General features: G+C 60.8%; 1 protein-coding gene across 1 annotated transcript; it reads right to left on the reverse strand.

Moving 5' to 3' along the window:
- Positions 1-5,000: 5,000 nt before the first annotated feature.
- On the reverse strand, positions 5,001-13,589 carry LIF (LIF interleukin 6 family cytokine). Its single transcript, XM_012098046.5, has 4 exons — positions 13,414-13,589; positions 11,126-11,246; positions 9,258-9,436; positions 5,001-8,503 (listed from the first exon to the last, which is right to left on the reverse strand). Exons 2-4 carry the CDS (start codon positions 11,142-11,144, stop codon positions 8,093-8,095), a joined length of 609 nt encoding a protein of 202 aa, XP_011953436.1. The 5' UTR covers positions 11,145-11,246; positions 13,414-13,589; the 3' UTR covers positions 5,001-8,092.
- Between the last annotated feature and the right edge of the window lie 12,234 nt (positions 13,590-25,823).

Here is a 25,823-nt window from a genome sequence, read left to right on the forward strand (position 1 = left end):
CACGCAGCATCCCTAGTTGCGACGTGTGGGATCTAGTTCCCTGACCAGGGATCGATCCTGGGCCACCTGCATTGGGAGTGCGGAGTCTCAGCCACTGGGCCGCCAGGGAAGTTCCAAGATTCTGTATTTCTTAGCTCGCAAGAGCTGTGGACATGGCTGGCCTCGCTTTACATAGTGTAACATGGTTAAGTGCCCAGCACGGGCCTATTATTTTTATTATCCATGTAAAGTGCCTACTGCGTGCTCTGTGCATAGTAGGTGCACAACCAACAGTAGGTATCATTATCCTTGTGAAACATGATCATATAAAGGAAGAGTCTGGTGAATTCTGGAGCCCTGTGTGAATATACGGTTGGAGCTAAAATGGACTTAGGACCGTCAAACTGAAGGAGTCAAGGAAGACTTCATGGAAGAGGTGCCATTTGAGCTGGGCCTTGGAGGACCAGAATTTCCCACGTAGCAAAGGAGGAAGGGCGTTCTCGACAAAGGCAAGAGCCAGAGCAAAGGTGTCCTGTGGTGATCAGACGGGACCTTTAACAGACCACCACGCCACGGGGCCAGAGGGAGGGAGGCGGCCGCGTCGGGGAGGTCAGCGGAGAGGGCGAAGTCGGGCAGGGCCAGCAGCGTGATTTGCAAAATGAAAAGGCAGGGCTCCTTCGAGGGGGTAGGCGGGTGTGTGAGTGTGCTGGGGTGGCTGTAACATTCCCACAAACTGGGTGGCTTGAACAGTTTCCTCTCACACAGTTCTGGAGGCTGAAAGTCCTAAATCAAGGGTTGGCAAGCCTGAGCTCCCTCTCGAGGCTCCAGCGGAGGATCCGCCCCGCCTCCTCCAGCTTCTGGTGGCCCCAGGCATTCCTTGGCGTGTGGCTGCATCTGCCTTCGCCTGGGTCTCCTCTCCTGTCCTCTGTGTGTCTCTTATAAGATCGCTTGTCCTTGCGCTGCGGGCTCACTTGAAAAGTCCCGAGATGAGCTCACCTCGAGATATCCCTAACTCAGTGACATCCGCGAAGATTCTTTTCCCAAATACGGACACGACTGCCCAGGTTCCAGGGATTCCGACGTGGATGTGTGTTCCCGGGGGTGCAGGGGGGCACCGGTAAACCCCTGCCGTGGGTGATTTCCCCTCTCCAAGGCAGGTGGAGATGGAGGGCTGCCCGCATCTGCTCTTGGCCAGTGAATCACTCCTCTTTGAAGAGCTGTCCTCCTGGGGAGCTGGAGTATTCCAGCTGGCCTGGTGGGGCTGGAGAGGTGGGGCCCTGGTGAGCAGTGGGGCCAGGAGAAAACCTGCTGACAGGTAGGGGCCCCTCCGGGCTTTGATTCATTGACCGTCTGGGCAGGAGCTGGACGGAGCCTCTTGGAATTGCAAGAATGCCTCACACATATTTTCCTCCCAGCCAGCGGTTTTGTTCTCAGCCAGCGGAGAGGGCCTGTCTGCTCAGCCTCTCATTCCCTCTCCCGTCTGCGGCTCCCCCCGCATGCCGCCCACCGCTCCCGCCGGGGACATCCTCTCCTCGCCGCCGTCACTGAGGCTGGAGTGGGCAGGGCCTGACCGCGTCCTCATAATTGAAATATTTGGCCCCTGAAGCCCGGCCAGGGCAGGGCGGTGCTTCCCCCAAGTCAAAGTGACAGATTCAAGCTGGGCTCTGCTTGGGCGGAGGGTGCAGGGGAAGTGTCCTGGATGCTGAGTCCGGGGGCCTTGGGAGGAAGTGGGGAGAGAGGCTGGAGGCCCATGGACCCCCCAAATGCCCGTCTTCATCACAGCGTCTCCGTCCCACCCCGTCTCCTCATGCACACCTGGCATCACTCTGGCCTCACAGAATCCTCCAGGAGGAAGGAACTCATCTGAGGTCCCTTAGATGATGTAGGCATGTGATACAATAAAATGTTTTCGGGAATTCTGGGGATGGGGGAACTTCTGAGGCACGCTCGGCACTCTTGGGACCCAGCAGTTCACTCCTGGGTTCAGGTCAGGGCCGTGGTCTGTAACTGTGTTGTCCGGAACTCTCACTGAACCCCATCACTGGATTAGTAGTAGATACTGAGGCTTTGCTTTTGCAAAGACCAATGCAGAAACAGCCCCCAGGAATTCACTCGCTGCAGGTGGAACCCATCACATCACCCACTACACCTGTGGGGCTCCAGGGAGGAAGCCCCTTCAGAACACAGTCCCGGGATAGGCTGTTTCCCGTGAGGCTCAAAAAACCTCCTCCTTTGTAACGATGAGAATTGCATAACAGATCACGTTTCCCTTTTTCCTTCCGCTGCCAGGAATCTCAGAGCCAACTCTGAGACTCGGCCATGGCCATTATGCAGCCCCTCGTGATGGGAAACATGTATTTTCTTTGTCTCTGCAGACTTCGTTTTCTCTCTCTGTCTACTCCGACGTTGATCCTCTTTGTCGGTATTTTTATGACGTGCCTTCTGGTGTAAGATGCTTTCTGTGCTCTTTAGGACAAAGAGGACTATAAATAAGGAAATAAATATTAACTGTTTTCATTACGACATTAATTTTATGGCTGAAAATGTGGTTGCTTAGCATGATAACATGGGCCCCTTACCGCCTAGTCTGAATTTAGGGCAGAGGTGACTGGGGAAAGCCTTTTTCTTTTTTTATTGTGGTAAAAGTCACAGAATATGAAACATACTATATTAACCATATTTAACCGTACAATTCTGTGGCCCTGAGTCCATTCACATTGTCGTGCAACTGTCACCGTCATCCGTCTGGCCTGGGAAAGTCTTCCACCCATAACCCTCGATCTCCTTGGGCATATAGCCTTGGCCTGTAGAGTCTTCACCAGGTGAGTGGACAGATGATGATCATAAGGATGAGCAAATATAAAAAGCCTCTCTCAACAAGCTGTCTTCTCTGTCCCTTTGCCTCCTGGGGCCTCAGTTTCCCCATCTGTAAAATGGACTTGTTATCTAGTCCCATCCTCAGAATGGTTGGGAGGATCTCCTGATGGGTAAGAAAATGCACTGTAAGCTGTGAAGTGCAGGGCCATCACAGAGCTTGTGGGACTGCGCCTCCAGCAGCCTCTCGGGATGAGAGGAGAGGGTCTCTCCTGTTGACCTCCTGAGAGCCAGGATGGGAGAAAGCTCAGCTGGGCACCCAGGCTGTCCTGGCTCCTCTCTGGGCAGGTCTCCTCCAAGCCTGTGGCTCAGGGTAGCATCGGAGGACCGATCCCACGAAAGTTTGTCTGCCCTGCTCCCCCCACTTCCTCAACCTGGTCCCCAGCCTGGGACTCAGCGTTATCACTCACTCCTGCCCTCCCTGGGGCGAGGACCCCCCTCTCCCCAGCAGAGATGGCCCCAGGGTCTGAGCTGGGTTCTCTTTTCTCCATCTCCGCCCACGGCTTCATCAGATTCATCGCAGCGCCTCTAGCTCCCTGCCCATGGGTGCCTTTCGGCAGCCTGCAAAGTCGATCGAGAGACGACATCGGCCGCTGTCCCGCTTGCGGTTTCACAGACAGGAGAGCTGAGCTCACGCGGGAGGTCACAGGACCGCACGCACGGCAGCAGCACCACGAGGACCCGGGCCTCAGGGCACGGCCTTCCCAGCAGAGCGGGGGCGGAGGAGGGTGCTTTCTTTCTCCCCTCCATCAGCTGTTTCATCTTTCACGGGAGGGTAACTGATGACCAGTTAACCATCTTTGGTTCCTCTGGCCAGGATAGGGCACGGCAGGGCAGAGAACAGAAAACCTGCCCTCTCCTGGGGTGAGAACTCCCCTCAGAGGCGAGGACAGACCCTGGGGCTGGGCCCAGCCAGCCCCCAAGATGGCACCGAGGGCCTGATGCCCCTGCACCTCCCTCCTGTCTGGGCTCTGGCGTTCACTGCGTTTCTCTCTAGTAAAGGTTTCTTTCCAAAAGCTTCAACCTTGTCTCCTGCAAGAGAAGGAGAGCTGGGGGATGCGGAGGGCTGTGGCCTGGGGAGGGGATTCAGCCAATCCCCTCGCCCCTACCAGAACTTTTAAGAGGAAAACCCACAGATGGCCCGGGTTTGGGGGCTCTCAGAGGGCCCCGTCCTCTCCCTTCTGGGCAGACCCCTCCCTGTGGCCCTGGGAGGCTCACACTTGGCATCTTGGTGTCCTGGTGGGCTCAGGAGGAGGGAGAGGTGGAGGAGGGGAGGACAGCCCTTCCTGACCTTCAAGGTGCACTCGATCACCTGGGCTCTTCTTCAAGGGCAGATTTCAGTTCGGCAAGAATCTGCACCCTCCCTACCCAGATGTGCCAAATTGAAACCTGCCCTTTAACAAGGAGCGGAGATGAGGCCTTCGGGATCCCCGCCAGGCGAGGCCAGTGTGGCTGTGAGTCCGGGCCCTTCACTGCACGGAGAGCAGCAGGGAGCAGAGCAGTGCTGGGCAGTGCAGGCGTCTCCACCTTGCTCAGGGGCTTCTCTGTGCCGTTTCCATCAGTGAGCACGCGCGCGCGCGCACACACACACACACACACACACACACTCAGTCACTGTCCCACTAGCCTGGGAGCACACACACACTCACCCACGCTCAGTCACTGTCCCACTGGCCTGGGAGCTTCCAGAGGCATGAACTCTGTACTACGCACCTTTGGAAACCTACCCGTGACCTGCCGTTGACAAACATCCCTAGAAAGCTGCCCACATCCCTAAAGGAATCTCAGCTGGGGGAGCCCTGGACCCAAACCCCAGAGCAAAGGACCAAGAGACACCTGGAGACTTCTCTGGAGCCCCTAAATCTGTAGCCATCCAGTTCCAGACTCTCTTGTTCCCCAAGGAAGGGGTCCCAGGTGGCTGGGAAGAAGGTTACAGGGAAAGGGAGTCCCCAGGTGTGAGGCAGAAACAGGGGTGCCAGTGGGAGAGCCGGACAAGGCCTCCTGGCAACACCCACTTTGTCCTGACTGTGCCCACGATCTGCCTACCCTGCCCCCACCCATGCGGACACCCCGGCTCAGTGGAAGCACCCCCTCTTCCCACCGGCCAGTCCAGCCCCGTCTCCCCACAAGAATACAATCCAGAAAGCTTGCCAAGAGCAGATTCTTTATTAATTTCTCTTTTTTTCTTTAAAAAAAAAGTATTCCTTCAGTATAAAAAATAAATATTTTAAATATGGACATTGAATAAATAAAAATAATCTGTCAGTATGAAACATTCCCACAGGGTACATTCATCAAAGAGGAATTTGTCCCCCAAGGCCAAGTCCTTTCCAGCAGAAAGGAGGGAGGGAAGCGGGGAAGGACACGCAGAGCTCGCTGTGTGGATGGGAGCAATGCCCAGGTATGGGGTTGGGGGGCGGGGATGTGGGGAGGTGGGGGGGATCCAGAAGTAAAAGGCATCTGTACCATCTGAAGGGAAGCTAATTTCTCGCTTGATTCTGGCCTCCAGCCCCACGCGCAATGTCTATTGTGAGGAGCCCCAGGGCAGAGCTGGACTTCTATCTGGGGGCACATCCCCAGGGAGGGGACAAGAAGAGGGGGACAAAGACAAGGAGGAGGAGGGACAAATAAATAGTGGTGCTTTCTCATTTTAAATTTCTTTTTTAAATAAATAAGGTCCCCAATACCATTCTTTCAGTCAACTGCAAAAAAAAACAAAAATGACAGTCCCACCTGCTGCCCTCTCCTCTGCAGGCTGGGGTCATGACCCAGGATACAGGTGCAGGGCAAAACCAGCAGATGAAATAAAGGAGGAAGTGGACAGCTTCCTGCCCTGCCAAGCTTTTCCCATACAAAGGCTCCAAAATTCAGAGATGCTGTGCAAAGTGGGTGCCCATCTGCCAGATGGGGTCTGCAAAGAGCACTGAGGCTGGGGGGGGCGGGGGGCGGGTGAGAGGCAGAGCCGGGGCCGGGCCTGGGGATGGGTGGGAGTGGGGTGAATTGCTGGTCCCTGGAGCCTCGGAGGCTGCCCGGCGCCGGGAGTCTGTGTCCAGGGGTGATGAGATGACGGGAGGCCAGGTGGCCCCAAGCCTTTCGAACAACATTCACAGGAGGAGCAGAGTGATGGGGGGGACAACAGGCTGAGATCCTGGACAAGGCTGGAGGTGACCCTCGTTAAAACGGTGTTGGAAAACACGTGGTCTGCTCTGCCACCCACCGCAAAAGTCTTGCCAGTGGGACGGGCAACTCCCACCTCCAACCCCAACCCCGGGTCTTGGGTCCTGCCTGCCGCCTGCCCACCTTGCCATCCCGAGGGGCACTGGGCACAGGTAAAGTGCTTAGAGGTGACAGAGAGGTGCAAAGTGAGTGCGAAAGTACCATAATCACGCCGGCTGAACGGCAAGGCTTGCCGCCCCACGCAGGGTTTGAGAAGAAGCCAGAACCCTGATCTTAGCAGCTGCCCCAGCTCCCAGACCGGAGGGCGTTGCTCAGCACGCCTGGCCCCGGCACAAAGGAACAGGATCGGGTTCCCTGCCTGGGAACCCAGACATGGGTGCGGGTGTGGGGGGAGGTGGGGCAGGAGGGACCACAGCTTCCTGGTCTGCGTCCCGGGGCCTCCTCGTCCTCCTCCCCGGAGCAGGGGCCTCCTCCCCGGGGCCGCCCCGGCTTCCCGAGAGGCAGCCAGGCCCCCTCGCCCTCTGCGGGTGTTCCGGCCACCAGAGAAGGCGCCTCTCACTGGGTGCTGGTCAGGATGGTTCCGGGGCCGCTCGACTGCTGGTCTAGAGGTGGCCAGGGCAAAAGAAACAGCGGCAGCTTGCCTTGCCCAGGCCTTTGTCTCCACCGTGAAGGTTGCCTCCAGCAGCACAGTCCCAGGGGCACCGAGAACGCAGTGTTAACTGAGCCCCTTGGAGCCAAGGAACATGACGGCCCCCAGAGCCGGTCACAGTTGCAGTGGGGGTTGCCGTCGGGTCCCCTGCCCGCCGCCCACCCAGACTGACCAGTGCTCTCAGCTCCTAACCCTTCTCTGAGCCTCACCCGTAAGGCTCACCCTACCTTGTAACATCTTTGACTTCCAGACCAGGTCCTACGAAGGCCTGGCCCCCAGCTCCCATAGGAGGAGCCGTCATAGTATTTCCGTTGGAGAAAGGGGAGCAGGGAAAGGGGGGTGAACTTTTGCCATCTGAAGCACCAATAAGTTAATATAAATAGGGCATCAAAATAAATAGACAATCATGCTGAGTCAGGCACATGGCGCTCTCGGCTCTCAGGCTTCCTGAGACCCTGACCCCAACTGCCACCATCCCCCTGCCCCAGGGACCAGTGACGGATGGCCTCTGGTGCCCCTGGCATACCTCTATGTGACCTCATGGGGCCTCAGTGGGCCTCAGATGGGAGCTGCCACTCTGACCTACTCCATCCGCACACCCTCGCCCACAAGACTCTGGATCCCCTCAGAACCTCCTCACCTGACTTTCCAACCTGCCCGCCCCCACACACCCCACCTCCAGGTCCAGGCCCTAAACCCCGCAGCCAGCAAGGATGGCAGGACAGACTTTGGGCTCAAGGAAGGGGAGCCCGTCAAGCCTTTCCAGGGCCTCTCTTCCTTCCCCGGCCTGCATGTGGCCTCTCTCTGCCTTCCCGAGAGCCTGGAGGGCCAAGTGGCCTCCTTCTGGAACCTTCCACCTGAGAGCTGTAGGCCTGAACTCCCCAGTCTCACCCAAGTAAGGCAGCATCTCAAACCACAGCTCCCGTTCCAACTCGCCATACCTGTAGGAGCCAAGGGTCCTTCCGGATCCCAGCCCCTCTGGGCTGCCTGAGCTCCAACCAGACCGTTTAAGGTCAGCCAAGGCACTGATGGTGGTCATTCTGCTTGTGTGAGGGGGGTGCGGGTTAGTGCCCCAAACCCCTGCTGTCTTGTCCCCTGCAGGGTCGCCAAAGACAACTTGTGCAGTTTGCTCACAAAGACCCTGGCCGAGGGGACAAGTCGGGGGCCAAAACCCAGCCCGTGCCTGGCTGCAGTCTCCCAGAAGAAGGGGCACCTTCCTTTCTAGTTGGCACCACATGTAGACTCTGCCTCTGGGAGTTCTAGCTCTGCTCGGCATCGTGGCGGCCCACCCTGGAGGGGAGTGGACCGGCCAGGAACCCCCCCTGGGGTCTGCCAGGGGCCCCCACTCAGGTCTGGCGGTGCTCTGGGCCACAGCCACAGTTGGAGAGTCCCCTACTATCTAAGGCCTCCCGTCTAGAAGGCCTGAGCCAGCACGGCAATGACCTGCTTGTACTTCCCCAGGAGCTGACAGCCCAGCTTCTTCTTCTGGAAGATGTCCTTGCCCGAGGTGTCAGGGCCGTAGGTCACATCCACATGGCTCACGTGGTACTTGCTGCACAAGCGGCAGAGCACGTTGCTGAGCAGGCCCCGCAGGACATCAGCCGTGGCGTTCAGCTTGCTGTGCAGGCTATGGGCGTAGGGGTTGAGGACCTTCTGGTCCCGGGTGATGTTGCCCAGGGAGGCGCCCAGGTACGCGATGATGCGATACAGCTCCACCAGCCGGGCCTTCTCCGTGCCGTTGGCGTGGAAGGGCGGGAAGTCGGTCACGTTGGGGCTGCACAGCTTGTCCAGGTTGTTGGGGAAGGGCTCCCCCTGGGCCGTGTACTGAGGAGCAGAGGGGCAGAGGGGCGGTGAAGTGGGAGGCAGGGACGGCTGCTCCAGCCCTGCCGCCCAGCCTGTGGTCAGCCCTTGGGCTTCAGTGTCGCCCTCCCCCCCATACACACACACACACACACACACACACACACACACACACACACACAGGCTTGAGAACCCAATCACTTGCCCTGCAGGCATCTCGGGACTGTCCCAAGAGCCAGAAGTAGCAGTGGGCGTGAATGCACTTGGTAAAGCATCCAGCCTCTATCCCACGCAAGGAGGCACCCTCATCAGGACCACAAGGGAGAGGAGGGAAACACCCGGTCTCACCTCCAGCCATGTGCACCACATACACTTGCCCTTTCACCCACCGCGCTCACCCTCTTCCTGGGCGGCTGCACACCCCGTCACCCACAGCCCGCCATCTCTTTCAACAGCACCTCCCAGTCCCTTCCACCGCCTCCCTCTCTGTCTCTCATCTGCCTCCCTCCACCAGGTGGACCAATCCCAACGCTACAAGTGCCAGCCCTGCCTGCCGCCTCTTCTCCAGGCGCCTCTGGCCCCCCATCTACCTTGGCACCCGGGGAAAGAGGCCGGGCCTCGGCCGAGGGATGGGGAGAAAGCTGGGGGGGATCTGGGTGTGGTGGGACAAAACCCCACACCCTTCCCTTCTCTGACCAGCCGCACCAGCCAAGGTCCCTGCTTGCAGACCCCAGCCCCTCCCTGCCTTGTTCCTCGGCACCCTGAGGGGGAGACTTACATAGAGGATAAAGAGGCTGTTGGCACTGCTGTTGAGTTGTCCCAGCTGGTTTCTGATCTGGTTCATGAGGTTGCTGGGACAGGGATGGCGGGTGGCGCAGGTGGCATTGACTGGGGTGATGGGAAGGGGGCTCCCGGCCCCGTGTTTCCAGTGCAGAACCAGCAGCAGGGGCACGACTCCTGCGGACAAGAGGTGGAGAGCCATGAGCAGGGAGCGGGGGGTGGCGGGCAGTGGTGGGCAAGCCAGCTTGGGGGAGAGGCTGCAACTCGTCCTGCGGAGATCTTCCCCTCTCAGGCTCCAGCTCTCTCTTCTCCAGACCTGGTGGTTTCTGATTTTGGTGATGTCCCTGCATTTACCTCCCCAGATCGCTAAATCTCCCTATTTATCACTCCCTGCTGTCTCCTGAGGGGACAGGACATGTGCTGTTCCTATCAGCTGGGAACCGGGTTCAGAGTGATACCAACCATCCAGGCCTCTGCCAGGAGGGGACAACGCCCCAGGTCTCAAGGAAAAGATCAGTCCTTATCTCCCCAGGAAGGTCCAGATTCCTGTGTTACTTCATGCTCTTGTCTCCCAGTGCAGGCTCCCACCAGGCCCACAGGGAGCGGGAGTTTCTGCTGACCCTCATCTCCCAAACTTGTCTCGGTGCTGTGGGCTCACTGGGCCCTTTTCCCCCGATCCTGTCACCTTTCCCCAGCTTCTCTGTGGTCCTCCTCCAGATATGGCCAGTCTCCTATCTGGGACCCTGGACTCCACCCCAGGGCTGCAACTCTGCCTCCTCCTCCAGTGCCAGGGCATCCTTCAGAGCCTCCCTTCCCGGCTGCCCGCTGCTCCTGGCCTCCACGCTCCACCCCCCACCCCCACCCCCACACTCTTGTTCACTGGTCCCTGTCCCAGGTTGCGGGTTAGGACAAGGAGAATCCTGGGCTTCCACAGACACCCCCAGAGCCTTCGGGAGGGAGAGGGAATGGTGCAACCAGGAAAGAAAAAAAGGGAAAAGGGCGCAGGCAGCCAGGTGGGCGGGGGAGGGAGGGAAGTGGAAGGTGAGAGGGAGAGGGGAGAGCTGTCCAGGCCTGTCCAGGAGCGCCCCTCCCCGCCAAGAAGGGCAGGGGGCCCCTGCTTGCCACCCACCCCCCTCTGTGTTCCTGATGATCCTGCGGCAAGGGCTGGGGTCGGGGGACCTGTGAGAGTTGGAGAAGCCAGGAGACTGGAGGAAGGGGAGGCGCTCTGGAGCCCGTTCCTCGGCTGGGACAGTGCAGCCTCGACTTCACTTCTGGGTCCCCTGTGCCTCCTAGCATCTCCAGGCAGGGCTCAGGCCCCAGGATGGCTGGCAGGGGGGCGAGGGTGCCCCACACCCCGGCCTCACCTAGCGCAGACCACAGCTTTCCGGGCTCTAGCAGATGGAGGCGGCACCTGCTCCCGTGCCGGGCCGGAGTTTGCGAGCTGCTCGGGCGGCCGGCGCCCCTCCCAGGGAGCAGCCGGGGACGCGGTTGGAAAAGAAAGCGGAAAGAAAGAAAAAGAAAAGAGGGAGGGTGAATCCCGAAGAAAGCTGAGCGGGAAGAGCAGCGGCGGGGAGGAAGAGGAGGAAGGCAGCGGCGCCCCCTGCCTGGCCCGCCAACCTGCGGGGCCCCGGGCGGGCTGGGCGCGCGGTGCGGGGACCATGTGCCCGCGCTCGCCCCCGGCGGCCGCCGCTACTCGGCGCCTCCGGCGGCCCCGGGCTCCCGGCTGCGCGGGCGCCCCAAGTGTCCGTGTGTCTGCGGCGGGTGGGTGTCCCGCTCGCGTTCGCCAGGGGCCCCAAGTTTGCCGCGGCGCCCGCGGCCGGGGCTCCCGGCGGAAGCCAGCCCGGGGCGGGGGGCGGGTGGATTTACCTGCCGCCAAGACCTTCATTATGGGCTGCACTCCAGAGGGCCTTGAAGGAGACCTTAGATGCCGGCAGTTTTCAGAGGTTCATGCTCAAATGGGGAATTTGCCTGATTTATATACTGGAGCCTGTGTTGTAAGACAGAGAGAGAAACAGCTATATTTAGCAGGGATCCCCGGTCCAGGAAGTTGTTTGAGGTGCATCATAGGAAATTATGAATGGAAGAAAGTGAGAGTGAAGGGGGGGCAGTGAGGGGGGAGGGTGGGGAGAGCAGACTTTTTCCCTCTTCTAAGAATTTGATTGATAAAATTATAATGAACTCTTCAACAAAACACCCTGCGGTTTTCCTGAGCGGCTTGCCCTGGGACTTGTTTGAAGATGGGGAGGGGAGGGAGGGTCCCCGAGTCATCAGGGTCCCCCCTCCCCCGGGGAAGTGGGCTCCCCAGACAACCCTGACTCACCTGGGTTTGGGGAGGTGGCTTGAAGCTAGGCAAGGAGATGGGAGCTGACACCTGCAGCCCCCTGGTCAAGGGGTTTGGAGGGGGGCACTGGGGAGGAGGCAGGCTGGGGCTTGGCTGAGAAGGAGGTTCCAGGAAGAGGGGCTGGGGCCCTGGCGTGGACTTTAGACAGCAATAAAGTGAAACTGAACGTGGGCCCTGGAAGCCACCGCGAGGATGGCCTCCTCCATCCTGCCTGCTGCCGCCGGGCAAAGCGGGGCTCCCAAGGGGACAGGTTGCCCAGGGTCCCACACAGTCAAGCCTCCTGAGCGCCATCAGCAAGCAGGCGCTGCTGACCACCGGTGGGGCCCAGGAGGGGCTGGCAAGATGAAAGCTGAGGGGCTACTGTGACTGCCTTCTCTGGGGAGACCCTGGGAGGAGCTTCAGGGAAAGTGTGGTGTGTCTGGCGTTTGCCTAACCTCTCGGCTCCCTTCCGGGGAGGGTGGTCCTGCATTTCCATGTTGAAAGGACATTTGAGGCAGAGACTTAGCCAACTGAACCCGGGCTTGCTCCTCGGGATGCAGAGAGATGGTAGGGGAGAACAGAAGCAGCTTGGAGGGCCCTTGGGGCTCAGAGCAGGGTGATGGCCCCTAAAGGCGCTTCCGGAGCCTCTTAGGCAGAGTCACAGATTCTTGTGTCTTTGGTGGCTGGTAGGTTCCGAAATGAATGAGGGGCAGGAAGGGATGGTGAGGACTAGGGAGAAAGAGCATGGCAACCCCTCCCCATTAAAAAGCATTCAAAGCAGAAAAAACAGAGGTCGGGGAGTGCCAGCCAGGCACACATCTGGGGCCACACTGTCCCAAAAATTGCCAGGGGCGACCCCGTCCCAGGAGATTCTCCTGCCCCTGGGATCCACCACAGCCCTCCCACCTGACCCTGAGCAGTGAGCGGGGCGGGAGAGTTGGTTCTCCAAGGCCGGGGAGGCCTGCAGCCTTTCCTTGGCTCCCAGCTCCCTCAACCAACCCCCTCAACCCCCAGCCTGGTGCCCCCAGCTCCCGCCTCTTGCCACATCCCGGACCTGCCCAGCCACGCGTTCCTTCCTCCCGCTTCGTGCCAGGACGAGCCCTCCTGCGGCTGCCATGCCCCCTCCCCCCACACACGCCCTGCCCTCTCCAGACTGCTTCCTCCCGCTCCCTCTCCCAGCAGGGCCTGGACGTGGGGCTGATAAAACTGCCCGTCCCAGCGGGCACTTCCCAGCAGGGGGAGGAGGCCGGCAGGGCCCACACTGGCCTTCCTTCCCCTCCCTGTCCGCTCTGCACCTTGTGTCTCCCCTGGGGGCCTCAGGAGGCCCCGCCTGGCACTTAACCCCACTCCGACACCTGCTTTGGGGTGCGTCTACACCCCAGGACATCCCAGGTCACCTCCCTCTCATCACCGCCCCACCCCGAGTCTCTCCTGCACAGGGGCCTAACCACTCAGGATCACATGCACCCCCCCCCCATCTCCCAGACCCCTGACGTCTGACTCTGCCTGACTCTTTGGATGGGGACCCCCAAATGCATTTGAGGCCCCCATCTCTGGATCTTCTAGTTCCCCAAGTCTCTCACTAGGTGCCCTGAGTCTCCTTCCTGCCCCGCTGCCTTCTGGGCCCTGTCCCTCCAACCTCCTTCCCAGCGGGCTCTGGCTACCCAGACCTCCCCCTCTCAGCCCTCTAAAACACCCCCCACCAAACGCCATGTCATCTCAGCCCCACCCTACAGGAAACAGGAAGTGGGGCCGAGTCTGCAAGACACTTCACCACCACCCCCACGCCCTGACGGGCCCCCTCCCTCTGCCTCAGTTTCCCCTCTCACGGTACCTGACTTGGTCCGTGCTCCCCAAGTGTTCCGGGCCCCTCGGCACCCCCGGCCCAGCCTCCCGCTCCCGTCCATGTCCGGCCACCACCTGCGCCGGGCCTCTCGGGACGAAGGCCGAGCAGGGTCTCGGAGCCGCCTGCAACGTGGCCGCGGTCCCTGGGAATCGGCAGCCCAGGCCGCGCTCCAGGCGGCTTGGTCTCCTGGAGTTTGTTTTCTTCCCTCCCTCTCTGCGCTGCTGTGTGTGTCTCCCCCACCCCAGCTCCCTCCCTTCTTGGCTGCCTGCTCCCAGGGTCGTGACCCCAGGCCCCACCCTGGAGTGGCAGCCCCAGCCCGGCCCCTTCCAGCTGTGACTTCATCCCCAGCCTGTCCTGCTCCTGCACCACTGGGCCTGCTGGGGATCTGACCGGCCTTGGGTGAGGGGGACACTCGAGCCCACACGGCTGGGGCTGGGGGATGACTCCTCTGGGCGGCCGCGCCATCCACCTGCTCATCTCCTTTCTCCGGGAACCAAGTCCAGGGCTGGCCTGGGGCCTCCCAGGGTCCCTCAGAGCAATTTCTCTCCCACTCGCTTTAGCCACCAGCCCCTTCCTTTTCTGTTGATTCTCACTCACCAGCCACAAGCCTTAGAATGTCAGATGTCTTATTTTTCCGACAGGGAAACTGAGGCTCAGAGAGGTGAAGGCACTCGCCCGGAGCTGCACAGAGAACCGGGCCTGGGCCCCCAGCCTCTGGCCCGAAAGAGGGCCGCATGGATGTCGGCAGCCCCTCACACTGAAATGGGAGTGAGGACTGGTGGACTGCACTTGGGCCGCTTCTTCCAGGAAGCCTCCCCTGGCCTCTCACAGCCCAGACCGGCTGAATCTGCCTCATCCTGCCCGTTCTCCTTTCAAATGGGAACAAGACTCATTCCTCGCTGTTTGAGTGCTTGGATAGGGTCTGATCCTCCATTTGGACTCCTGAAGGCACCTGGCTCGGGGTTACATCAGAGTAGATGCTAAGTATTTTTTTAAAGCATTTTAGTTTCCAAAAGCTATCTGTGCCAAGTCTCTTGTGCCGAAAAGACGTGAAGTCTGTGGGTTGGCAGCGTGGACTTCAGCCTCAGTCACATTCGGGTTAGAGGTTTGGCTCTGCCAGTGTTGAGTTTAGAGACTTTGAGGAAGTGACCACCTCCTGGCCTCAGTTTATTCATCTGTAAAGTGGGTACAATGGCATCTATGCTGTGGGTTTGCTCTGTAGGCTCAGGCTCACTGCAGGTCTGGCCACCCATAAGCCCCTTTACTTGTCAGCATCATTCCTCCTTATTGCCTCCCTGTTCTTGTCCCCATTTTACAGATGAGGAAACTCAGGCATGCTCCAGGGCTAAAGGGGGAATGCGGGACAGGAGAGGAGCCTGTTGATTCTCTCCTGATGGATAACAGAAGCAAAACAAACTTGAGCCTCCAGCTTCCGGGATGCCCGCAGAAGATCAGATGGGTTGTTGGGCGGGGGGTGGCATGGCGGTGGGCTCTCTCTCCCTATAGCCCATCCTGGCCCCTGACCACCCCCATCCCAGGCCTGAGTTGAAGAAACAGCAGCTGACCCGGCCTCACCGCCCCCAGGAGCTGATTCACCCCCCGGCCCCATCCGAGAAGGAAGGAGACATAGCTCAGCTCAGAGGGGCTTGAATCACCAGCCGCCCCCTGCAGAGCCCTGGGGAGGGGGGAGTTGCGGGGGCGGGGGACAGCACCCTGCCTGTCTGTCTCTTTCCTGGGCCCCGGGGCATTCAGGGGAGAGGGCAGCGTGGCAGTGGCCATTGGCAGGGGGTGGCAGGGAGGTACCCTTGCAGCCAGGCATCCTGTGTGGGCAGCCAGCAGCAGTTACTCACCAGGTAAGCAGCTCGCTGGGCACCGGGGAATTCCCCGAGACTAGTGACCCAGAAACTGAGTCCTCTGGGCCACCTCCACCCCCCAGGCCAGCCCCCCTCCTCCCTTCCCATATCTCTTCCCTGTCCCCAGCTCAGATCTCAGTTCTCTGAAACCCAGCAGCTGCTGTCAGCATCAGCGCACGCCCCGCTCCTCGCCCTGATGGTCCCACCTGGGAAACGAGCACAGGGCAGTCAGATGGGCCCAGGCGAGGAAGCTGGGCGTCAGAGGGAGTGACCTGGGGACCAGGGCTGGCGAGGGCAGCCAGAGGGGACAGGAGAAGTCCAGGGATTCCTGGCACAGCCCTGGCAGTTGGGTTTCCTGTCCCCAAAGGCAAAAGCACCTCGTTATTTGGCACTTGAGAAAGGAGGACGTATTAGTAACTACACCTGCGGGGCCGCCCGCCTCCACCGTCCACAGACTCTCACGTAAGCTCTCAGGTACTTGCCCGTGGCTTCTGGCTCAGTTTTACAAGTCACCTTGGGCCCTCTGGGGCCCCGGGTGGTTCTGGTACCCATGGTAAGGGTGTGGCTTAGAGCCAGGCAAGCTTGTATTTGAACCCTGCCCACACTGCAGGTCACTGTGTGACCTGGGGCGACTGGATTTCTCTGAGTCTCCGTTCCCCCACTGGGAGTGGGAATGCTGTAATACTGGGCTCATGGGTCGGTCATGGGGATGTTAAGTGGGAAACACACGGCGCCTGCCACGTGGCAGCTTTTCTCACCAGAGTTCTGCAATGGACACAGGAGGGGCTCAAACCTCAGCCTGAGTCAGGGGCTTGGATTGTGCCTGGGTCCGGGGATCAGTGTACCACCTGTGGTCTGAGAGTTAAGCCAAGGAGGGCTCATGGGACCTCTCAGTACACAGAGCATGGCATGGATCCTTAGGGGAACAGGCAACCTCCCAGAGCCTCCACGGGGGGACAGGAATACTTCCCGCCTTGGGGATAAGCGGTACTTCCCTTCCAGCTGTCTTTGGGGCACTTGAGGTCCAACACCAGGACCTCTAGTCTGCTCTTCTCACCCTCATCCCATCAAGTCTTGGTCAGAGGCCAGCCACGTACCCTTGGGAGCTGAGCAGGAGCTAGAAACCACCCCGGTCTCCTGCCAACTGCCCCCAGCATCACCCTGACATTTCCTGACCGGTTCTGCGTCAGGAATCACCCCCCTGGAGGTGAATCAGAGTGACTGCATTTTTTTTTCTTCAATTCTGATAGAAATTGCAAGGGAAGCAGCAGCCCACAGAGCTCTGATCATCAGTGGGGTCAGAGCCTTGCCTCCGGGGTCCATGCCAAGTTGCACGGGGCCTAACTGTGCTTGGGGCCCTGTCCTCCTTGTGTCCATCTGGAGAATGGGTGTCTCTCCTCCCAGATTGTTCTTGCATCAGCCCTTCATGGATGTGGTATGCTAGCCTCTGCAAGCACTTTGGCCTCCCCCAGGTTCTCCCTGAGTTTCAAACTAGCTTGAGACCGTCACAGGCAGAGAGAAAGAGCAGTATTTCCCCAATGTAGATCTCTGCCTCTTAGTAGATGATGGATTCAATCTACAGAGTTGGCGCCAGCACTTTCAGAAGAAAATGGAATAGCGAAGTCACTGGGCATCGCCCAGAGCAAGGGCAAGCGCTGCTCTGTGAAACTTTTCTCCCCGTTGCCTGTGTGTGTCATAGCGTGCATCACCTCTGGTTGCAAGGTGCAAAGTGTTTCTAACTGTGGGTCGCAGTCAAAAACGTTTGCAAGCCGCTGGTACCGATGATGAAAGCCAGGCCCTGAAGGGCTGAGGAGTGACTTGCCCATGGTCACTAGGCAGCTGGCAGCATGGGGCCCCGGACTTACTCCTCCACAGCCGTCCCTTGCGGACCAGGAGTGGCAGGAGGTGCCGCAGGTAGGGTGGGGTTGGGCGGGTGTTCAAGGTGGGGGTGTGGGTGGAGGCCTGGCATCACCGGTGCCGGTGCAGGGACAAAGGCCCTCTCCTCTCACCATCCGCTCCCTTCCGAAGCCTCAGACCCCCGGGCTCCCTGCCCTGCCCTGCCCCGCCCCGCCCCGCCCCGCCCGGGTGGGGCCCCGGAACAGTCACAGGCCCCTCCTCGTCAGCCGCAGAGCCCTTCATCCTCTGCTTCAGGCTGCGGGAGGGGCACGCAGCCGGTCTGAATCCAGGGCAGCCCTCAGGGGCTACCGTCAGCCCTCAAACAGTAAGGAATCTGCCTGCCACGCAGGAGACCAGGGTTTGAACCCTGGGTCGCGAGGATCCCCTGGAGAAGGAAATGGCGACCCACTCCAGTACTCTTGCCTGGAGAATGCCATGGGCAGAGGAGCCTGGCAGGTTACGGACGATGGGGTCACAAAGAGTGGATAGTGTGGCCCCCAGCCCCAGAGGCCCAGCCTGTGTCTGGGAGTGCCCGCCGGGCTCCGCGTGGGTCTGTGTCTCCCGGCCTGGGTGGGCATTCGCAGGCACGTGGGTGTGTGTGTGCCTGGTGAGACCCCTTGTGCGTGGCCTGTGTGTGTGAGGGGGGCCGGGAGGGAGCTGGGGTGGGCCCACCACCCACCCCTGGCTGAGCCCCCGTGTGATTCCACTCGTGTGTGTGTCGCCGTGTGCCCGGAGCCTGTATGAGTCTGTGCGGGTCTGTGCGTGGCAGGGGTCTCTGGACACGAGTGGGGCAGCTCTGGACACGAGTGGGGCGTGCGTGCGCACACCCCCGAGCGCGTCTCCAGCGCCCCTGCTCCGCACCCGCCAGCCCCCGCCCCTGGGAACCGTGCGGCGGCCTCGCGTCACGTCACGGGGCCACCAGCAGCTGTTTCCTCCCCACCCCGCCCCAGCGCCGCCCCCTGCCCCGGCCACCCTGACTCTTGGCTCAGGGACAAAGCTGAGGTCAGAGCTGAGCTGACAGCTTCCTTCTCCCACTGGATTTTCCAAAAGAGAGAGAGAGACCACAGCTCGGCTCCTATTAAATAATCGCGGGGCCGACGTTGGGGGGCAGGGTGGGGTCGGGGGTGGGGGCCTGAGGATATTTCGCTCAGTGATTTCCTGAACTCGCAGGCCATAAACAGGACAGGAAGCCGTTCCGCAGACCCACTGGGCCTGAAACTGCCGCCCTGAGGTGGAGCCCCGCCTCCCTCCCCCAGCCGAGCTCCAGCTCGCTGGGCCACCCTGACCCGACCCCAGAGATGATGTCAGGGAAGCGGCCGGGCCCTCTCCCTGAACCGTCCTGGGCGCCTGTGGGGACTGAGGAAGCGTCCAGAGGATGGTGGGTGGGAGGTGATGTGAGACTCAGGCCGGGTGATAAGATGGAAAGAGCAGAGAAGCCCAGTCCCAGCGGGCGGGGAGGACGGAGGGGACGAGGCCCAGCTGGGCCCGAACTGCTCTCCTGGAGAGAGAAGAGGAGATGCGCTCCCTGAAGTCAGGGGAGGGCAGACGGGACCAGGTAGGGGAGGGCCAGCCAGCCGGCACCGTCCCCCACCCCGCCCCGCACACTTGGGCTACTCTAGCTCCGCTTCCTCCGCTTTCTGGGGCCCATGGCTGGCCCAGCGCAGACCCCACAAGCCTTCATGAGCATCCGTCCCACTGCCTCCCCCAAGCAAGCAAAGCGCCCACAAAACTCTCTGGTTATCTACAGCCCGGACCCCTATTCCCACGGGAGACCTTTGAACCCTGATTTTACATACATGGAAACTGAGGCTCAGAGAGGGATTTGCCTGAGGTCACCCAGGGTGTGATGGAGATAGCTCTCCACCCCAAGTCCCCTACAACCTCCCTCAAACTGGAGCAGGAGGCCAGCTGTGATCCAGGGCTCACGGGCAGCAAGGGGCCAAGGGGTCCCTAGGATGAGTCTCAGCCCCACCCCCACCCCGGGGAGCCCTTCCTTCTGTCTGAACTGCCGCTCAGCTGCTTATCAGCTGCAGGACTCCATGACACAATCCTGCTCTGATCTCCTGCCCAACCAGGCCTCCTCCACCCCCGCCCCGCCCCAGACCCTGTTTCCGCTTCCTCCCTTTCTGGGTGGGACTGAGTCTGCCCCCGGATCACAGTGAACTGTCTACAGAGCCAGAATCCTACAAGCCCCTCCCTCAGTGGCTGTGGTCTCCCCAGAGCCCACTCTGGCTAGCAGGGTGACAGCAGGGGACCCTCAGAAGGAAGATGGTGGCCTGTAGATCCCCACCCTTAGGGTCCCCTCCAAGAGCCCACCTGCCTCCTAAAGCGCCATTAGCCTGGGGAGCTTAAGGACCGTCCTGGCTTCCTCTTCCTCTGCGCCCTCACTTGTAAAGGGAAAAGGTTGGAACGATGAGGCTGCAGGGGTGTGAGGTTGGTGGTCTCTGTGATCAGCCAGGCCGAAGTGCAGTCCTAGCTCGGCCACTCATGACCTCAGGCAGGTGACCTCATTGCTCAGACCCCAGTTCCAAGAGCAAAAGGACAAAGTAGGACAAAGTGAAGTCGCTCAGTCATGTCTGACTCTTTGCGACCCCATGGACTGCAGCCCACCCTCCTCTGTCCATTGGATTGTCCCAGCGTAAACCAGGACAACTGTCAACCTGTGAGGTTAGCAATTGCCCTCTGGAAAACCCGAGCAGGCACCAAAGACAGGCCTGAGTGACTGACATTTTTATTATCTGAGCTGTTAAAGGTGCTTCCCAGGTGGCGCTAGTGAAGAACCCACTGCCAATTCAGGCGACAGAAGGGTTGCATCTCAGGGTTGGGAAGATCCCCTGCAGGCAGGTATGGCAATCCACTCCAGTATTCTTGCCTGGAGAATCCCATGGACAGAGGAGTCTGGCGGGCTACAGTCTCCATGGGGTCACGAACAGTTGAACACAACTAAAATGACTTAGCATGCGTGAGTTAAGATGTCACAGGTGGGACCCAGAGAGGGGAAGCGACTTTTTCAAGGCCACACAGCAAGTTAGTGACACATCCCCAACAGCCAGGTGAGCTGCTTGCTTCCCCAGGGTCCCAGACAAGGAGTCCAGAAGCCTGGGTTTCAGTCCTGATTAGCTGTGAGGGTTCCAGAAAGGTTTTAGGAGTCTCAGTTTCCCCATTTGTAAAACCGGCCTACGAAGAAGGCCATCGGTCTCAAAGGAGCTGGAAAGGCTCTCTGAGGCGTGGACTACAAGGTGGGGTGGTGGAGGGTAGAGAAATCCTCCCAGGAGTCCTGCAAAGCTGGGCCCAGCGCGGGTGAGGGCCAAGTCCCCAGCTCACCGCCCCGAGGTCTCCAGCACTCAGTCGCAGAGCTCAGCTCCAAGCCGCGGGCTGCAGCGCCCCCCACTGACCAGCGGGCAGCAGGCACAGTGGCCGAGGCACCATCAGTCCCAGGTCCGGCTGACTGGGTCAGTACCTCCCCGAGGGCTGGGCAGGGCGGGATTTGGGGATTGAGGAAGTGGGCAGAGATGCGGGGGGCTGGGAACGGAGGGTAGGCCGAAGAGGTCGTCAGCCCTGGGGCGGGAGGTGGCAGGCAGGGGGCTCCTGGAGGGGCGCGCGCCCTGCTGAGCACCTGGGATGGCGGGGGCGGGGGGGGGCGGGGGCGCGGGGGGCCGCAGGCCACAAGGGGGCGCCAAAGACCACATTCAGCTTGGGGAGGGGGCTTGGAGAGGGGGCTTCTGTGCCTCCCTGCAGCTAGAGCTCTGGGGATGAGGGTGGCGGGGAGGGGAGGTGAGAGACTGCTGCCCCTTCCCACCCACCTCAGGCCCAGGACTACCTACCTAGTCCGCACCCAGGACCGGCCGGGAACAGTGTCTCCGCCCCCCCAGCTGCCACCCCTGCAAACCTCTTCCCAGTCCTGGGGAACCGCTGATGTTAAAATTGGGGTCCAGCCCCTTGTCCAGTTATTTATGCCAAGGGGTCCTCCCCACCTGGTGCCAAGCTCTGTGCAGACTACTTTTCTCCTTCCACCCCTACGTGGCCCCAGGATCTGCGGCCCCCACACCACAGTTAAGCCCATCTTACAGAGTGAGCAAAGCACACAGAGGTCGAGTCCTCTGTGGGTCAAGGTCAAAAGCACAGGGGCCATGACCTTGACAGACCACACACTCCACAGCCTCCCATCAGAGACTTCACTGTAGCAAAGATTCTCTCTCTTCTCCCCAAAGCAGAGGCAGGCAGGGGGCCACCACGTGACCCACTGCAGCCCCTTCTGGGAAGGACAGGGACCCTCTGCCAGCCAGGTCTCCATCCCAAGGGAAGCTAGGCCATCATGGGCTCAGACCCCTTCACTGTTCTGGGGAAAAGGGAACTTGAGGGCCCTTTGGGAATCCTGGAATCCACAGCCCCACACCCCAGGGGTGACCCCTTCGGAATGACACAAAGCCAGGGTCCCGGCCTCCCCATCCAGTGCTCTCTCCTCTGCCCGTTAACCCCACCATGATCTTTAACCCCCCAGGTGTCCGCATGAATGACACTTTCACATCTGATCCAAACTACCTCCCTGGGCTGAGAGAGCTTTGCAGGCACGTCTTACCATGCCCATTATGCAGATGGGGAGACTAAGGCCTGGAGAGCCGGGTGGGCCACCAGGTACCCCCGACACAAGGGGACGGGTGAAGCCTACTTGTGCTGTGGATAAATTGGGGGGAGCCTACCGTGGTGCAGGGTGCGCTGGACCCTTGGCTGTCTGGCGGGGTGCTGGCTGGGTCTTCAGTGGGGCACCATCGACGTGCGGCCCGGCCCTCTGCTGCTTCCCTCGCCCGCTGAACCTTCTCTGGAGATGTCTCCTCACTCCGCCCCCGACTTGACTTCCCGTCCAGGGCCGGGTGGCCCGGAGGCTCCCCCCACTTCCACCCCCCCCACTCCCCCCCCACCAGCTGAAGGGCTGGGGGCCACGGGGCCGGGCGGCCCAGGTTCCTGGCCAGACTGCCCCTGACACAGGTGGGCCAGGCTCTTCAGGCCCGCCGAGGAGAGAAGAGCAGCCAGGGCTGGGGAGGGGGCGACCCTGTGCCCGGGCGGCCCCTGCCCTGTGCTGCGTGGCGAGGCCGCCGGGGCCTGACTCACAGCTGACTGGGCCGCGCCCAGCCTGCCAGGGTGATCCGGGCCGGCATAAGGCGATGACTGGGCAGCCCTCCGCATGACCAGCCGGGGTCGGCCTTAGGTGTTTTGACTCAGACCTGCCACGGGCCGTGTGCACCGGGGCCACGTCCCCTTGTCCCCATCGCTGGAGGAGTCACAGGGCTGCAGCCAGCCCCCAGCCCTGGACACGGTGCCCCTCGAGCCACCTCTCCCTGCCCCGGCACCCACCTCGGTGCCCCAGCCTGCCTGGCCCGTCTTCCTCCACGGGCAAGGGGCCCCACCTGCCCAACCCCACCCCCTCCAGAGACCTTCGCCCCTCCCCGAGCCGGCGGAGCCCAGCCCCAGGAAGCCGGCAGCTGCGCCCGCGAGCCCGGCGCCTCCCCACTCTGACCGTGGACTGTGACCCTTTCCTCGGCGTGGAAAAGGCGTTCTGTGGGCACTCCGGGTCCCAGGCCTGGCGTGGGTAGGGGGGAGAGGCCGGCGGGGAGCGGGGGGCCACGGGGACAGAGAGAGGAGGAGAGCTGCGAAGAAAGAAAAGCAGCAAGGAAAAGGGAAGAAGAGGGAGAGAAAAGAAAGGAGACTTGCCCGGGCACCTGCTTGATGGTAGCCTCGCAGGCCCCGTGTTCCACTGTCGGGGAAAATGTCTGCCCGGTCAGGAGGCGGCCTGGAAACTGAGTCTACCGAGCTGCCGGGGAGGCCGAGGCTCAGCCGGAGGGTGCACAGACCCCAGGGCGGGGGCGTGAGGCCGCTCTGCCGGCCCTCCGCGTCCTCTCCCATCCCGAGAGAGAGACGGCACGGCCGGGCGAAGATGGCAGGCGGCGAGGGCGTGCAGGCGTGAGGCCCAGCTCTGCCTCGAGCCCGCCGGGAGTCTCTTCTGGAGACAGACTAAGTGCCGGGCCCCCCTCCCTGCCGTTTCCCAGGGAACTTTCCATCCGTGTGTGTGTGTGTGTGTGTGTGTGTGTGTGTGTGTGTGTGACGTGCAGAGTTGACTGAGGGGCTGTGACCGTCACCCTGAAAAGCTTGAGACAGGAAAGAACACCCGGCTCCCAGTCGATTCCAGCAGCAGAGCTGCCAGAGGCTTCCTTTCTCTACCTGACCCTGGGCCAGCGGGCCTGTGGACGGCAGCCATCACACAAGCCTCCACCGCGGGGAGCTTGCGCTGTGTGCGGGCCCGTGGGGCACTGGGAGTCCACGCACGCTGCGGTGCAAAAGCTTTCCTGGGGCCGCCGCGCCGAACCCCAACCTCACACAGCTGTGGCCACAGGGAGCGGGGAGGGGAGCGGAGAGGGCTTCTGATTCCAGGCACAGACGACAGAAATGACCCTCAGACGGAGGCTGCAGGCTGCGGGAGGTGCGAGGTACGCTGGGCTGTTGGAGCACGTGGCACGTGGGGAGTGGGAAGGTGCAGGCCTGGGGCTGAACACGGCCTTGAGGCATCCACAGGGCACCCGGCTGACGTTCTGGCAGCCGGGTCTGTGGCTCTGGGACCGAGCTGGAGATGGTGGCACCTGCAGCTTGGGGCCTCCTCGGGAGACAGCGTCATGGAGGTGACATGTCCTCACTGACGGACCCCTGAGGTCCCCACCCCAGCATCTGGGGGCTCCCTGATCTGCTTCCTGCCTGGTAGGTGCTGCTCCGCTTCAAAGGCAACCCCAGACGCCTTTCCAGGGGCCTAACCACAGAGTGGAGGTGGCTGGCAGGGGGGCCAGGCAGGGCAGAGAGCTGCCACCCTGGGCTTGCCAGCTCGCTTGCCAGCTCTTCCTCGCCCAGAACCTCGTCGGCCCACTCCGCAGGCAGCTGCAGAGCCGGATCCCTTTCCGCTCAGGGAGACTGCAGGTGCCTGGCTCTCCGGATCTGCCCACCTCCCACCCACAGCTTCTCAGCAGCCTGGTCCGAGAAAAGACCACCCCCACCAGCACCACACGCTGGAGCAGGGTCGCAAAGAGCGAGGCCGGCCGTCTGCCGTTAAGGGCACCTGGGGAGCACCAGACCAGGCTGGGCTCCCTGCACGGCTCCTCACTGCTGCGTGCTTGGGCTGAGCAGAGAAGACAGAGGTGGTTTCTGTCCTCGGAGGCTCCAGGCTAGCAGGGGAGGCGGACAGGCAGTGCAAACGTCACACAAGCTGAGGCCCCCGCTACCCTGTTTTGAGACACTTTTGAGAAAAGTTACCACGTTGCCGGACCCAGCCAAGGATGAGCTAACCAGAAGGAGCATAGCAGTGCAGTCACAAGAACACCGGCAGGGGCCTTGTGGGGGTAGGTCCCCTGGGATCCAAAAGTGGCTGGTATGGCAGGAAGTCCAACAGCCAGAGGGAGCCCCAGTGGGGCCAGTGGGCAGGGGGCGGGGGCAGGCAACGGAGAGCCTTTACTAGGTACTTTGTAAACAGCCTGGAATACAGAGGGTGTGCCCTGGCTGGGCGTAAGAGACCTGGAGTTCTAGGCCCAGCCCTGCACTGCCTTGCTCTGTGACCTTGAGCAAGAGGCTGTCCCCCTCTGGGCCCTTTTGATAAATCAGCAATACCCTCACTCACTACACCCTGATCCTTGAATGCTCAGAGCATTCTTTGCCCCGGCCCTTCCCGCCACCTAGAGGCTCCACCCCTCCTCCTGTGCGTCATTCAGGCCGCAGAGTAGAAGTCACCTCTTCCAGGCGCCCCGCTGACCACTCGCGTCTCCAGACTCTCACTCTTGTTTCATCGCCGCTTTGTTCTTGCCGAGCTCAAGCTCGCACAGCAGCCTCAGGTGCCCCTGTCGTTCTTTTGCTTGTCTGTCGTCTGTCTGCCCCCCTCTTCTGGGAGCTCTGTGCCCCGGGGGACTCATGAACTTGTCAGCAGAGTTACAGAGGTTGAAAGGTGGCAGGAGGATGCTCCCGCCCTGACATCCGATGGACCGGAGTTTGAAACGCTCTCACCCCCGGGAAATTGGCTCTGAGGACCTGGGCAGGTCACTCAAACTCTCTGAGCCTCAGTGTTATCATCAAAGTGGATCATATCTATCCCAGCATGTTCCACACAGAGTTATCATCACCCCATGTTGTCTTGTTCCCACCAGAAATGGGGGTGGCCAGGGACTGATCTAGGTCCAGTTCACCTGATTCTGTGAGCCCTTCCTTTGTAGCTGCCACTTCGCATGTCACTGATCTATAGATGACCTTCCGGGGGTGAGGCCCTGAGCATCAGGGGGCAGCCAGGTGGAATCCCTACCCGACCTGGGGCCCTTCAGGAAGCAGTTTCAAACACCTACCAGGTTGTAGGCCATATCTGAGACAAGATCTATTACTGTCTTGCCTGTTTCACACAACACACCGGGGGCTTCCCTGGTGGCTCAGATGATAAAGAGACTGCCTGCAATGCAGAAGACCTGGATTCTATCCCTGGATCCGGAAGATCCTCTGGAGAAGGAAATGGCTACCCACTCCAGTATTCCTGCTTGGGAAATCCGATGGACAGAGGAGCCTGGCGGGCTACAGTCCATGGGGTCGCAAGAGCTGGACGTGACTTAGTTAGTGACTTCCCTGATAGCTCAG

The sequence above is a fragment of the Ovis aries genome, chromosome 17 (genome assembly GCF_016772045.2).
Source record: "Ovis aries strain OAR_USU_Benz2616 breed Rambouillet chromosome 17, ARS-UI_Ramb_v3.0, whole genome shotgun sequence".
NCBI classification, from domain to species: Eukaryota; Metazoa; Chordata; class Mammalia; order Artiodactyla; family Bovidae; genus Ovis; species Ovis aries.